The 15123-nt window shown below is 40.0% G+C and overlaps 1 protein-coding gene across 7 annotated transcripts in view; it reads right to left on the minus strand.

Annotated features, from left to right (window-relative positions):
- Positions 1 to 15123, minus strand: part of LOC131494315 (DNA repair and recombination protein RAD54B) — a 121825-nt gene that overhangs the window by 11731 nt on the left and 94971 nt on the right. For 6 of the 7 annotated variants that reach the window (XM_058698586.1, XM_058698587.1, XM_058698585.1 and 3 more), the window contains one exon: positions 14036 to 14469. The exons of the other annotated variant lie outside the window; for it this stretch is intronic. In XM_058698586.1, coding sequence (XP_058554569.1) covers positions 14252 to 14469 — 218 coding nt within the window. In that variant the 3' untranslated portion in view covers positions 14036 to 14251. Of the gene's footprint in view, positions 1 to 14035; positions 14470 to 15123 lie in introns of those variants that run through there. 7 annotated transcript variants of the gene reach the window in all.

Genomic DNA, 15123 nt, shown 5'->3' on the forward strand with positions numbered 1-15123 from the left:
CCTAGGAATATAAAAGAAGATCTAGAAATATCTAGAGAGACATCTTACATTCCCAAATGAATACTGTAAACATATCATCTTCCCCCAAAAATCAATTGACAAAATAATTTTAGCCTATCCAGAAAAATAATTGGTATAGAACAACCAATGAAGTATTGAAAAAGAAGAATACTAGGGGCACTTGGATGGCTCAGTCAGTTCAGCATCCGGCTTCGGCTCAGGTCATGATCTTACGGTTTTTGAGTTCGAATCCTGCGTGAGGCTCTGTGCTGATAGCTCAGAGCCTGCAGCCTGTTTCGGATTCTGTGTCTCCCTCTCTCTCTGCTCCTCCCCTGCCCGTACTCTGTCTCTCTCTCTCTCTCTCTCTCTCTCTCAAAAATAAATAAAACATTTAAAAAAATTTTTTAAAAAGAATACTAAAGATAAATTTGGTCTATGAAATACTAATAAATTTTGTAAACACATGTTAATTTAAAAGACATCATAAAAAGTCCACAAATAAACCTATAGGATATGGGTGACATATCATATCAATGGAGAAAGAACAGATTATTTAAGTGTTGTCATTACAACTGGCCAACTATTTTCTAAAACTTAGATCCCAGACTCATTCCTCACACCAAAATGACATATGATAAAACCTGCAGAAATGAAAATAAGCATCCCTGAATCTAAGTGTTTAACAAAAAACCTAGACTATCACAAGTTTTCAAACAATGTATGACACATGAATGAATAAGTGAATGAGACATAGAGCACCTTACTGAAGAAATGGAAAAAGTTCTCTTGCATTATATTATTTGCCTTATTCATTCATTTCTTCATTTCATTCACATGCATTGAGCACCTGCCTGGTGCCATCAACATCTCAGGGTGTAGGAATGATTGAAGGCTCTACTCATCCTTCCAGGTCGAGTTCCTTCCAGGAACATTTTTCCTGTCAAATGGCTCCATCCAGATCCAATTCATGCAGATCCCTTTCACCTACAAGGCACTCACATCTCTAAGCCTCAGTGTGTTTGTTCCTTCCACTAGAGGGGCCTAGATGAGGTCTGCTGCCTCAGAAAAGGTGGCCCTTCCATGTCTTCTTCCTCGGCAGCACTGTAGTATCAGAAACCAGGCTCAGAGGTAGGGAAGCCTCCGGGGCTAAGTCACACAGAGACCAAGTAACGCCCGGGTCAAAGCATCACTTTCTGACCATGAGAACTTTCCACACTTGGGTGTCTGAGGACACCGAAGAGAGACGGCTCCTGCTGCTGACCTGAGGCTGGCCTTCATCAAAGCTCAGAAGCTGCAAAATTTTCAGTTTCTCTTTAGGAGCACTTCCTCGGGCATAAATAGAAAAACCAAAACATTCATTTATCATCTAGTACTTATGGAATAAACATTAATGTTCCATGTTTTCAAAGCCATCTGAAAGTCAAAGAATTCCTTAATGATGTTTACAGAAGAAAACTGAATAATCATTATTGGAGATCTCTCAAAACATTCTCAATAAAACAGCAAATCTTTCATCCTGTGCAAAAGTCAGTTTATGAAACCCATCTTCACCTTACAACAAAATCAGAAGTTAAACTAAGGTGGTGTTACCGATTTCAATGGTCTATTCCATCAGTTTTTTAAAGGCTTGCTCACTTCTCCTTTAATTAATCATTTAGTACCCACCCTTTTCGACCCCTTCTATCCACCCCCTTCTAACAACCCATGGTGGGGGGGGGGGGGAACATGAATCTAAAACTCTGGTAATATAAAATATTCTGGAAAATAATCCTGTCAGTCATATGGATAGCTAGAATGATTTGCCAATTTTTATAGCTATCATAACAGCAGCCTGTGATCTGAAATCTTATAAAAACAGGAAGCTCTGTGCTTTAAGACGTGCCTGTAATTCCATAATGCAATGAGGGACAAGTGCTGTGAACTGTTGCTGCCACCAGCAGGACATGCTCACAGAATGACATTTTTTCCTTTGTTTTGTTTTCTTTCCAACTCATCTATAGGTATTCCTTGACCACCAAATGCTTTAATAAGGACAAATAATTAGATAAAATAACAAATCTCTTCATGGATATCCTCAGTAACAATTACTTTTCAAAAATCTATGATACACCTTTCTTTTTTTTCTTTTAGAAATAAGCTTGATCTTTTCCCTTGTCTCCAATTCCTACTTGCATTTTTCTTCATGAACTCCCAAATTCTTGCTTTTTTGAGATTTTTCTGGCCAATGTATCTTAATCTGAGAATAAGTAATCCTGGTATGAAAGGCAGAGGCCCACAGTCCATCACATTTGATGACTACTACAAGATAGTCCTTAAATTTCCATTTAGTTTGCAAGTTTAAGGATGGTGCATACAAGTGAGTTCTAAAGCCACATGGACCTGGGATTAGATCCAGCTTCTACCACTAACCAGCATTTGCTCTTGGAAAGTATTTAAGTTTTCTAGGCCTATGTCTCTCCCCTCTTGCCATAAAATGGGGATTATATATTCATTTTAGGATTGTCAAGGGGAACAAATGAAGGGGAAATGCATATGAAGCATTTAGTAAAATGTCTGGCACATAGTAAGCAATCAATAAATGATTCATTATTATTATTACCAGAAAGTGCAAAAATTAAGTGACTTCCATACAATTGGAAGCCAAATCGATGGGACCATCTGACTAGAATCTCCAGACTGCTGATTCCCATACCAGAGCTCTGACAGTCACACTGCAATGATGCTGACCTTATATTTGTCCAGTTAATATTCAGACTCTGGTTCCCTTGAGATAGGCACAAACATACTGCAAGAATCATTTTTAAAAAGTGAAATCCTTCATAAGCCCAGAATTATACCAGCCATTAGGCCCACTGGATGTCCCTCTAACACCCAACAACAGCTTCCCGATGGATGACAGAAGTGATGTTTCCATGGTGATAGTTCTCATAAGAAGCAACTACATGTGACTTCTCTCTAAGCCTGGAAATTTCCTTCCTTTGTGGAACTTCAGAAAAATAAAACAGCTGTCCACTATTTGTTCCTTCAGATGACACTATTAAATACATCCTTCATGGAGCGTAACCACGAGGGTTGTTCCCCAGTACAATTAGTGGAAATGGTCTCTAATCTAAGCTAAGGCAATAACCAAAAAAGCCATAGTCTCCCTGCTTCCCACTGACTGGGACTGCCTCCTCGGATGGCTCACTGAGGAGTTTCCACGCAGCACAAGACAGGACAATATGAATTCGCATCTAGACTTGCTGCTAAAGATTGGTGGCTTCAGGAGCCAGAGGAAGACCAGAAATGCAAAAGGTTTACTTGGCTACACAGAGAACGAATGGAGGGTTTTTGTCTCAATAATAGTAAGTCTCATGTAGGTATCTTTAAAATGTTCTCCTATAATCAGATTTCCATCTTTCCCTTTCTATCTGAATGGTAATCATTCTGGATTCGCCATGTCATCAAATGTTAAATTATTCCTGGGTGCCTGGAATTCCTGGCTCAGTCAGTTAAGCGTCCAACTCTGGCTCAGGTCAATCTCACGGTTCATGAGTTCAAGCCCTGCATTCGGCTCTGTGCTGACAGCTCAGAGCCTGGAGCTTGCTTCAGATTCTGTGTCTCCCTCTCTCTCTGCCCTCCCCTGGCTCGTGCTCACTCACTCTCCCTCTGCCAAAAATAAATAAACATTAAAAAAATTTTTTTAATGTTAAATTATTCCTATATCTGCAGGTACATTCTAACCAAGGATCTCCAAAGGCTTTTCCACACTTTGGAGATTAACTTACTTCATGGAAACTAAATACTGGAGGTGAGTGAGTTCTAGAACTAGGGAGGGAATTTACAAGGTTTGTTTCTCAAACTGACTTCATTAGTTATATATGTTACATATATAAAACTAGAGAGTTTTATAAAGCATCATGCATCCTTAGCAAGTGGTAGAAAACTCTGGCTATTGATCAATCCCATCTCAGCATACAGGCAACAGGGCTTTCTTGATTGTTCAGTATTTTTTTAAGGCTCTATAGTTAATAGTGGGTCCTAGTGTATGGGGGGAAATGGGCATCAATGTTCTTTGGCATCTCGTCAATGCTCTTTGGCATCTAGTCAACCCTCTGAATCATATAGTTCTTTCTTAATTGCCTTTTAAGAATACAACCAGGGGCGCCTGGGTGGCTTAGTCAGTTAAGCGTCCAACTTCGGCTTAGGTCATGATCTCATAGTCCGTGAGTTCAAGCCCCATGTCAGGCTCTGTGCTGACAGCCCAGAGCCTGGAGCCTGCTTCAGATTCTGTGTCTCCCTCTCTCTCTGACCCTCCCCCATTCATGCTCTGTCTCTCTCTGTCTCAAAAATAAACATTAAAAAAATTAAAAAAAAAAAGGAGTACAACCATACCTGTGAATTTTGTCTCCCGTGACAATATGACAATCTGTGTAACTGACCACAAAAGCCATTCTTCCAGTGCCGTAAGTACAAAGTAAGTCTTAGAACTCATCAAATAGCTTTTTCCTGTCTCACATTTCACCTTATTTCCATAGAAAATGTTAGGCACCTTTGGCCACTCCTTCCTTCAATTCAATTTCCCAACTAGTTGCTGAGGATCTATAGGCCTGGTGTCCCAGGGCACCAGGACAGAAGCGTGCCTAGTATTCAAATAACAAGAGGGACAGTGGGAATAAAATATAGTTGGTAAGGGGGAGATGAGGTCATAAAGATAATGGGGCCAGAGTAGGTCAGACTGTAGGCCATTGTCAGGACTTTGACTTCTATTCTGAGAAGAATGAGGTTTTGAGGGAAAAGGTAGTAATTGTTTTTCCTTTGGTGATAAGGGCTAAATTACCAAATGACTAAAAATGGATGCCCCAGGGCACCTGGGTGGCTCAGTTGAGCTTCCGACTGTTGATTTTGGCTCAGGTCATGATCTCATGGGTTCACGGGTTGGCTGACAGAGCAGAGCCTGCTTGAGATTCTCTCTCTCCTTCTCTCTCTCTCTGCCCCTTCCCCACTCATGCATGCTGGCCACACAGTCTCTCTCATTCTCGCTCTCTCTAAATAAATAAACTTACAACTTTTTTTTCTTAAAAGAAAAAAAAAAGGATGCCCCAGTATTAACTACCATGTCTCCATCACCTTGGGCATTGCCACAGGGCATTGCACAGATACCCTCTAGCACCACAGGATTGAGTCAGAGGTTCGGAGGGGCCCATAGCTTATTCTTATAAATTAGCCCCTAGACTGGAGTCTGAACAGGAGCTTTGGCATACCAATCACCTCCTTCTCGCTTTCTTACACTTGCTTAACTCTTCCCTCTTTCCCTAATCTCATCTCCATGAGCTTCTCATAGACTATGAGAGTGAGCACAATGGGGGCTGCTCTGTGGGATGAGCAAAGTCCTTTAGTCCAGTTGGAATGCCAGAGGCATGGGCCCTTCCTCACAGACTATGGATCCTGGTATCCCTGTGAGCTGTCTTAGCTTTGCCTCTGAGTAGAAAGGAGCATAAAGGTCAGGAAGAAGAAAAACATGGTACCCACAGCAACCTCAGTGCTACCTTTTGTTGCTGGCCCATGAATTAGAGAATGATTTCCAAAGCCAATCCTGGGGGGAAACATAGCTACCCCTCCCTCCTGACCATGTTCAATGGGGCCTTACCAAGAAAGCACAAAGCTTCTCCTTAATGGTTTCTTCCTATGGTAGAGGATCTGAAAGAATAAAGGGAGAAAGATGAGAGCAACTGGTTTTGTATAATAAAGCTGGCATTGTCTGCTCTACCAGTGATTGAATTTTAAAATATGAACAGGATTCAGAAGATAAAGGTTAATGTGACACCCTATTGTGATGGTTATTGCTAAGAGTAGAAAATAGTCATTACTGTGTTAACATTTCCAAGTGCTGACATAAGCCACAGGCTATTAGTATTACTGCTGCACTCATTAGGGCAGATTAAATAGCAATCTTATAAATAATCACACTCTCTCCAAAACTTGAAAATTAATTCAACAATGACTAAAAAAAAATCAACCTATACGTACATCAGCCCAAAGTCCTTATATAAGTTACTTTTTCACAGTTTTTTAGATACCACATTTCCCACTCTTCTCAGTTATTTAGAGAACATCTACTTCTGTTGATGTTCATTAAGATTGTGCAAACTGCCCATGATTAGGGGGCTGTGCTTCTTCCCAATCACTCCAGTGAATTAATGTAACCTTTGGCCTTCCTTTGAACCTTCAGTCACCAGAGTCATTGGGAGAAGAAGTGACTTATTTGATTGGTACATTTGTCAGGAATAGCTCCACTTTGGCATGTGACTACTTCCAGCCAATTGGACGGAAGTGAGAGTAGGCATGTAATTTCAAGGACCGGTCCTTAAACAAAGGCCTGCCCATCTCCTTCCTGTCTGCTAAAATGCAGAGAGGATTGCTAGAGCAAGTCTGGACTAGAAGGTGGAAGCTGCATAGTAAGAACAGAGAAGCAGCAGAGAAGTTGAAAGCCTGGGTCCCTGACGACTATTATCACACTAGCCTGAACTGCCAACCCAGACTTATACTTAAGAAATAAAGCTATACCTCATTTTAGCCCATTATTTTGTATTCTCTGACAATCACAGCCACAGAATGGCAACGGAGAGTCTAGGAATGCAGGGGCACGGGGAGGCACAGCCCAGGAAAAGAACACTCTGGACATTTAGGTCCAAATGAAAGAGTAAAGTAATTTTGGGTGAACAGAAAGTAGATAAATAGGAGAGAAACAACCTTACAAGTCATGAACTAATAGTCATACGCTAAGATTTGTATTCATGTACCCATATAATGGATCCTCATTAGTAAGCATAAGCACATTGAGTTAATGTTTATGAAGCACTTAGAAAAGTCCCTGGCACACAGTAAATACTACACAGGTGCTATTAACTAAAAAATAAATAAATAAGAATGAATAGTGCGATGGTTAATTTTGTGTCAACTGGCTAGACTATGGTGCCTAGCTGTTTTAGTAAAACCCTAGTCTAGAAGTTGCTATGAAGGTATTTTTTTAGATATAAATAATATTTATAGTCAGTTGACTTTAAATAAAGGAGATTACCTTCCAGAGTATGGGTGGACTGATGGCCTTAAGAGCAAAAACTGAGGTTCCCTCAAGAAGGAATTCTGCCTAGGGACGCCTGGGTGGCTTAGTTGGTTTAGCATCCAAGGTTGGCTCAGGTCATGATCTCACAGTTTGTGAGTTTGAGCCCCACATTGGGCTAGCTGCTGTCAGAGCAGAGCCTGCTTTGGATCCTCTGTCCCCTTCTCTCTCTGCCCCTCTCCTGCCCATGCACACATGTGTGCATGTACACTCTCTCAAAATAAATAATTTTTTTAAAAAATGCGACATAGAAATTTGCCTGCTGTCACAGGTTCTTAGCTTACCCTACAGATTTGACACCTGCCAGCCTCCCTTAATCACATGAGTCAATTTCTTAAAATAGATAGAAACAGAGAGAGGGATCGATTTCCTATTGGTTCTGTTTCTCTGGAGAACCCTAATACAAATGGAAAATTAAACCTGCACTAGAAGTTACTAGAATTTCTGTTCATTGACAACTGGGAAGTGGGATGAAGGACCAGAGTAGAAAGCCTTGTTGAGCATACCATCCCTCCCCATTCCTACCCTTCTCTCATCGTCCTGAGGAAGAACCTCTCCAGGACCCCAGGACCCCAAATATTCCATCAGCCTCCTTCCCTTGTCACTGATTTGGAACAGAAGATGAAAAGGACCACCATGATGGTAATAGTCCACCCCAGCACTGAGAATAAATGCTTACAGTGACAGGGCTTTTTTTTTTGGGGGGGGGGGGGGGGCGGGGGTGGTGGTGATGAAAATGTTCTAGAATAAGATAGTGATGATGGCTAAGCAACATTGTGAATACACTGAATGCCACTGAATCGCTCACTTTAAGATGATTAATTTTATGTTATGTGAGTTTCACCACCTCAATAAACTGTTTTAATGGTGAATTTTATGTTTTGGAATGTTATGTTATGTAATGGAATTTTGCCTCAATAAAAAAAATGCAAACACACACAAAAAAACAAAATACATCCACCTCCTTCCTTCTGGGAAGGAGCCTTGAGTCTGCTTATAGAAAGCACAAGCTGTGCTCTGTGCCTCCACATCATGAAGCTTATCCAGGGAAAGCATTTCCTCATGGGCTGGACAGAGTTCTGTATTAAGCCCATCTGGGTAATAGACCTCAAGCCGAGTTCATCAACTAAGCTGTTATCAACAAAGCAAGGGATATGTTGGCCTCCATATTTACTCTTTATTTCCCAACCTTAGCGAGGTACAAAGACTAAAGGGCCCCAAAGCTGTTGGCTTCCAGTAACCGAGGTTGTCCACACCCCCTCGATCCTATCTCACAAGACCACAGATTATCTCAGGGGCAGAGTGACTGGGATATAAAAACCTGGCCTAAGTCATGAAACTTCTGCTCTGCTTTTGCAATACATGGTTTCTTGGTACCTGTGTTGTGTGCTTCTCCAAAGAGAAATAAATCTAAAAATGGATGCAGCTTGTTGTATCTTATAAATTTGCTTGTCCATCTGAGCAAAATAGGCAATGTAATCAAATCAAAATCAATTCTAAAATATCATTTCTATTGTTCTGTGGCGGTATAAATACCAATGGGTACCAAATATTTCTATCAAGATAAAGATAACAACAAAGATGAGGGATAACACTCCTACCCCCTGCTTTTCCCTACCAGTAACATTAAAACGACTCAGAAAACGTCTGCAGGATTTTGCTGAGGATCTTATTTCCTCAAAAAATAAAGGAATTATTTGTTTTGGTCTGCTTTGTTGGCTTTTCATTACTCGAGAAGAGACTTAACAGGATTTTTAATGAATCTAAAAAAAATTCATAAAAATTAAATTATATTTAACGTTTCAGGTTTTCAAGTAGGTGTAACAAACTCCAACAAACCACTCTGTCTGTGTCAATAAGGATTCTTCTTTCACAATTTTTTTTTTTAATCGTAACAGCTGTATTCTGAATTGGTACCGATTTTGTGGACAACAAAGGATCTCAGGGATGGAAGTTTGTAATGGCTTAAAGCAACAGGCCAGCTATAGAATGCCACAGGAAACTAGTCTAAATCAAAAAGCCCTGTATCATACAAGGTAAGAAGAAAATAATATCCCTCTGTTGAATCCTTCCTTCAATGACAAAAACAGCCAGGTCTACAAACCCCTCTAGAACCCAGTATTAGTTTGGGACGAACTCAGAGAAACAGTGCCATCTGCTGATTATACATGCTATTTGCTGCAAATCACAGAATTTCAAATGCCAATATGATACTAAATTGCCCAAGCAATGTGACGTAGGTCAGGACTGCACCAGAGAATGACAGCAGGGTTTTTTGACTTGTTCCTTTATCGTACATCCTGTTAAATGGACAAACAGGCTGTTGGGAAGTTGAATTCTGCTAATCAGAGCTGTTTGCATTTTAATTCATCATTGGTGATTTGGTCTCAATGAGAATGTGATTAATGTATTCATATTATCATTTAGAACTAGAATTCACGTGACCATGTGTCAAAGGTGTATTTGTGTAATTAGAAAGGACTTAAATGTGACTCAAAACGTACCCATCATACTGAGAACTTTCGTCAGTTCATGCGGCAGACAGTTAGAAATCGTGAAAGCAAAAACGGAAGTCTATTGCTGCCAGAAGGCAAGAAAAAACTGTTGGCTCTGCTTTCTTCAGGGTCCAGCACAGCTCCATGCTCAGCTTAGTAAATACCTTGAAGCTTAGATCTATGAGCAAGGAACCCAATCATGGTGGTTAAGGAAGAAAAAGAATTGAAGTATCTCACTCATTCATTCAATCATTCATTCATGCATTCATTCATTCATCCAATCCCCTACTTTTAAGTAGCCATTTTGTGCCAGAGACCACACAAGGTAATTCAATCCTAGGATGAGGAAAATAAATTCCTATCTTCAAAGAATTCAGCCTGGTGGAAGAAAGAGCCAGGTAAACAGTTACAGACCATATGTTAAGTGCTATATCACAGACCTAGGGGCAGGGGAGCACAGAGAAGGGGAAAAGAAGGGAATTCTTATAAACTAAGCATCTGCCACAGGAAAGGTGCGTTATATATGCAACCCATAGGTTAACTGGGTGCCCTTCCACATCTAAATTAAATGAGTTTGAACCCCCACAAACTGGCCTGTCAAAGTCCAAAGCCATCCTCAGTTCCCAAGGGCTTACCATCACCTGTGCTTCTCAGCCTCTGGGCTCCCATGTCACACTTGTCGCCTTTGTCCCGTGTCACAAGGTTTCCCTCACAAAACTCAGCCTCTTCCAACATTTCATCGAGATTTCATGGTGGGAAAGAGATAAAGGGAGGGCTACTTCCAGAACTATGCAGCAAACAACTACATGGAAAACAACCGTTATTCAAATATCCTCCAGTTCTGTCACTGGGAATTTTTATCTAACCCAGTCCCAGCCTCCCCTCCATATTCTCATTTTTCTTTCTCTTCACCCTTCCTCAGATTGCCTTTAAAATTCCAAATTTTTCTCCTTCATTACACTTTGACAGCAACCAACACCCAAGGCTTACTCTCTCCCACCCAAGTTTTAATAAGGTGTTTTTCCAAATAAAGACTAAGAGAAATTCTGATGCAAGCAGCCAAGGTAATATTTCTCTCACTAACCATACATTATTTCACTTAAGTCTCACAACTACCCTTAGACATGTAATTGAACAGTTTAGAAAACTCAGTTCATCTAAGACAATATTAACCCTATCTCATAGGTTGCAAAGCTCTTAGCATTTAGAACACAGCAATAAGTACTTAATAAGTGCTAGCTATCATTATATTTATCCCTACATGTAGCTGCTTTATCTCTTTTCTACCTATACTTACTACCTAAGTAATGGCATCCAATCTCATGACTTTATTAAATACCATACATATACTGACAAAATCCCAAATTTATCTCTAGCTTTGACCAAGGCTCAGAACTCATTTATGAATCTTATTGGACATCTTCCCTGGCCTATCAAACTTGACATAATGAAAACTGAACTTCAGATCTCCCACAAACCTCTTTTCTCAGTCTTCCCATCACACTAACTAGCAATACAATTCCTCCTTCGGCTCAGGCCAAAAATCTTGGGAATCATTCTTGATTTTCCTCTTTTTCAATCCATTCATAAATCTTGTTGGCTCTGCCTTCAAAAATATTAAGAATCCAACTGTTCCTTAACACTTCACAGCTACCACCTGGTCTAAATCACCATTATCTCTTAACTAGATTATTGCAATAATCTTGTAACTCATCTTGCTTCCACCCCATGTTCCACCATTCCGTTCCATCACCAGAGCAATTCAGATCATGTCTTTCCTTGGCTCAAATCCTGGTGGTTTTCCATCTCCCTCAAGAGTAAAAGCTAAAGCTCTCAAGACCATCTTCAGTGCTCTCTACCATTTGAATTGCCCCCCACCATCATCTCTTTGACCTCATTTTTTACTACTCTTACTCTCTCCACAATGACCTCTAACTGTTTCTCAAACATGTCATACACTCCTTCATCTGTCTCAAGGCCTTTGCACGAGGTTCCTTCTGTCTGGAACATTTTCCCAACAGAATGTCATGGTTCTTTCAGGTCTCTGCATAAATTAATCCTATATAAACAGCAATCCACAGCCCCACTTTAATATCTTTCCTTTATTCCACTTATTTTTCTTCATAGCACTTATCATGTGCTGTATTACATATGTGCACTGTTTTCTGTGTGCTAGAATGAAAGTGTCAGGATGGAGACTGCCTGTGGTATTCATTGTTGTATGCACAACCCCAAGGACAATGTCCAACATGTGCTAGCTACTCAATATTTGTGGAGGGACACCTGGGTGGTTCAGTCCGTTGAGCGTCTGGCTCTTGATTTTGGCTCAGGTCAAGATCTCACGACTTCATGAATTTGAGCCCCAAGTCAGGCTCTGTGCTGACAGTGTGGAGCCTGCTTGGGCTTCTCTCTCTCCCTCCCTCTCTGCCCCTCCCCACTCTCTTTCTCTCTCAGAATAAATAAATAAACTTTAAAATTAGGGGTGCCTGGGTGGCTCAGTTGGTTGGCATCTTTAGGCTTAGGTCATGGTCTCATGGTCCATGGATTTAAGACCCACATCGGGCTCTGCATTAATGGCGTGCAGCCTGCTTGGGATTCTCTGTCTCCCTCTCTCTGCCCCTCCCCTGCTTGCTCTCTGTATCTATTTCTCAAAATAAATAAACGTTAAAATTTTTTTTAATTTAAAAACTATTTGTGGAATGACAAATATACTCATTTAATCAAAATTAAGGAAGGCAAGAGTTTCAAGAAGAAAGTGTTCGCCAGTATTTAATGTGAAAAAAAGCTGAGATAAAGACTGAAAAGAGTTCACTGCATTTATCAGTTAGGATGGAGGCCAACAGCTTTGGGTTGACAGTGCCCAGGAAGAGAGAAAGGAAGACATTAAGAAGAGAACTCTTTTCTGAAAACGGATAGTGGTAGTGACTGCACAACACTGTGAATGTACAAGTGGTAATTCTTTCTGCAGAGTCTAATTTTTCAAATAGTATAAAGCAAAACTTATACTATTTTTTAAACTTTCATATCAGCTCATCCAATTAAATTATTCTGCCTACAATTATTTACAATTGAATGCCATCAATTATAATTACTAAAATGCTTTTCTTCAGCGATACGTGGTGGATAGTGTCATGGGTCAGCTTCTGCGGAAAACATGCTGAGGCAGATTTGCTTACAGGGAATTTGTTGGGAAGTGCTCTTTGGAACAACATCTGTAAGGGAGTGAGGGAAGCATGACTGAACAGAGAGAGAGGCTGAACTGCACTAAAGCTGCAGCAAAGGCCTCGACTGAGGAGGTCTGGGGCTGGACCGTCCTTTAGACTTGTCCTGAAGAGCTCTGGAGCTGGGCCTTTGCAACCTACATCAACAAATCACTGGATGACAGCTACCCTGCAGAGGGAGCGTAACCTTGGGTGAGGCAGCGCTTTTCAGCTCAGGGCTATACTTAGGCAGGGATTTGGCTAGGAGTGGTGGCAGACATCTAGAGAAACAAACACACTGGCAATCTGGACGGCACGCTCAAGCATCCACTATAGTTTAAGATAGACAATAAAGTTACTAGTCTCTATCATTGTATTTTTTTAAGGATTTTACACCTGAGAATAACATGATGCAAGATAGATACTGAAAGAAGTTTTATATGGAAAGCCTCATATATGAGGTCTATACATAGGGCCAAGAGACACCATTTTTGCTTATTATTAGTTGACTACTTCCTCACCGACAAATTTGGGCCTATTCATGAATCCTAGATGTACAACTGCCCAGGTATGGCACTAGAAATCTGAAGAACTCAGATTTGCTCATACATAATTATTGAGTCTTTATTCAAGACCTCAAGACAATATTCAGCCTAAAAGAAATTTTCCTAAATGGAAGCAGAAGCTGATTGTAGACGCCCCAGCTGGAGACTGAGAAATTCCTTTCTCCTTGTAGACTTCAGTCTTCTAAAGCTTGCTTTGTACATTAAAATTAAAACTCTCTTTTCAATGTCAAAAATTACTACAGACAACCCTCGACATGAGGGTAGCCGAACCTTTCTTAATTCAGAATACAAACAATGTTTGGTGGACACTGCTTTACAGACTGCTTGTCAGTGCCCCATGTGTCTAAGGTCTCAGATTAGGAGCTGGTGTTCTGAAGTGTCCCATCATCCTTCATCTCCTGCCCCAACCTACTGACCACGCTCACTCCAACTGCTTTGCAGCAACTATTACATTCAGCATCGTCAGCCTCTGCAGTCCTAGGTGATGATTCTCTTGCTCCCTAGAGCTATAGTTTAAACTGATCAAGTTTTTCAATGGTCTCACACATCTGTGTCTAATATTCCTAATCAGATCAGATTTCCCAGAGACTGAGACTAGGTATTTTACCTTTTTATAGTCCTTATTAAAATTCTTTAATGGGTATTTAATAAAAGTGCATTAATTATGAAACATTAATTAATCTGATGACAGAAGCATGTCTTTAATATTTCAACATTGAAGAATACATACAAAAAATTAAGCAACTCAAATTTTGACCATGTATCAAAATTATATTTTGCAACAAAAAATATAACTTAAATAATTCTATTAGTTTTCAAAAATTACATTTAATTATTATGTTAATTTTTTAAAGAGTTGGCAAGAGAATGTCATGAAGTAATTGCTTTTTATATAACAGTACTTTGGTTGGTTATATTCTGAAAAAAGAATGAGACATTTTCTCTTATTCTTTCAAGAAAAGGATCTGTAAGATTTAAATGATCTCCAGAAAAATGTTTCCATTGCTTCAGCTGTGACATGGAGAGAGGTTTCAGAGAGCTAGACTTCTGGTGATGTGGACCAAGCTGACAATTTCTAGAGATAGGGACTTTTTCCAATGAATCACCTGAAATAAGTAAAACAATGAGAAAATCCTTAGGCCAATCAATACCCTACTATAAATAGTACTTTTTTAATTTTATGACACAATGAGCTTATATAATTTATTACATTTTAGTCTCTGACTTCAAGGGCATCGTGGTCTACATTAAACAAATAATCAAAGAGATGTATTACAGGTATATAATCCCTTACCTAAAACCTTTGGGACAGATATGTTTCCAAATTCAGAATATAATTGGAACGATCTGGGACAGCACTCCATCATCAAACACATTAATATTCTGCAGCAAGTCATATGAATAGTCTTATGAAATGGGTTAATGACTACATTAAGTCACATTGACTTGAAGTTTTTGCCACCCAGTAAGTTTGTTGCAAACTTATAAAGAAAAAAAACCAACTTCTGGTCTTTCAATCTTCCTAGATTTCAAAATCGAAGACAAGGCACTGTGCAGCTGTATTACAAACAGTGGTAAGGGTAAGGAATTAAGATACAGGGGACTCTGAGCACATGTAACAAGAACTGACTTGTTTTATTAAGATCTGAAGGATGAGAAGGCAAGAACCAGATGAGGAAAGGAGGTGAAGCACTCCAGGAGAAGGAACGAAAGTGAAGGGAGTCTGGCACAGTCTGACGAACTCACAGGAGCCCAAGGCA

Source organism: Neofelis nebulosa, chromosome 14, assembly GCF_028018385.1.
Source record: "Neofelis nebulosa isolate mNeoNeb1 chromosome 14, mNeoNeb1.pri, whole genome shotgun sequence".
NCBI lineage: Eukaryota > Metazoa > Chordata > Mammalia > Carnivora > Felidae > Neofelis > Neofelis nebulosa.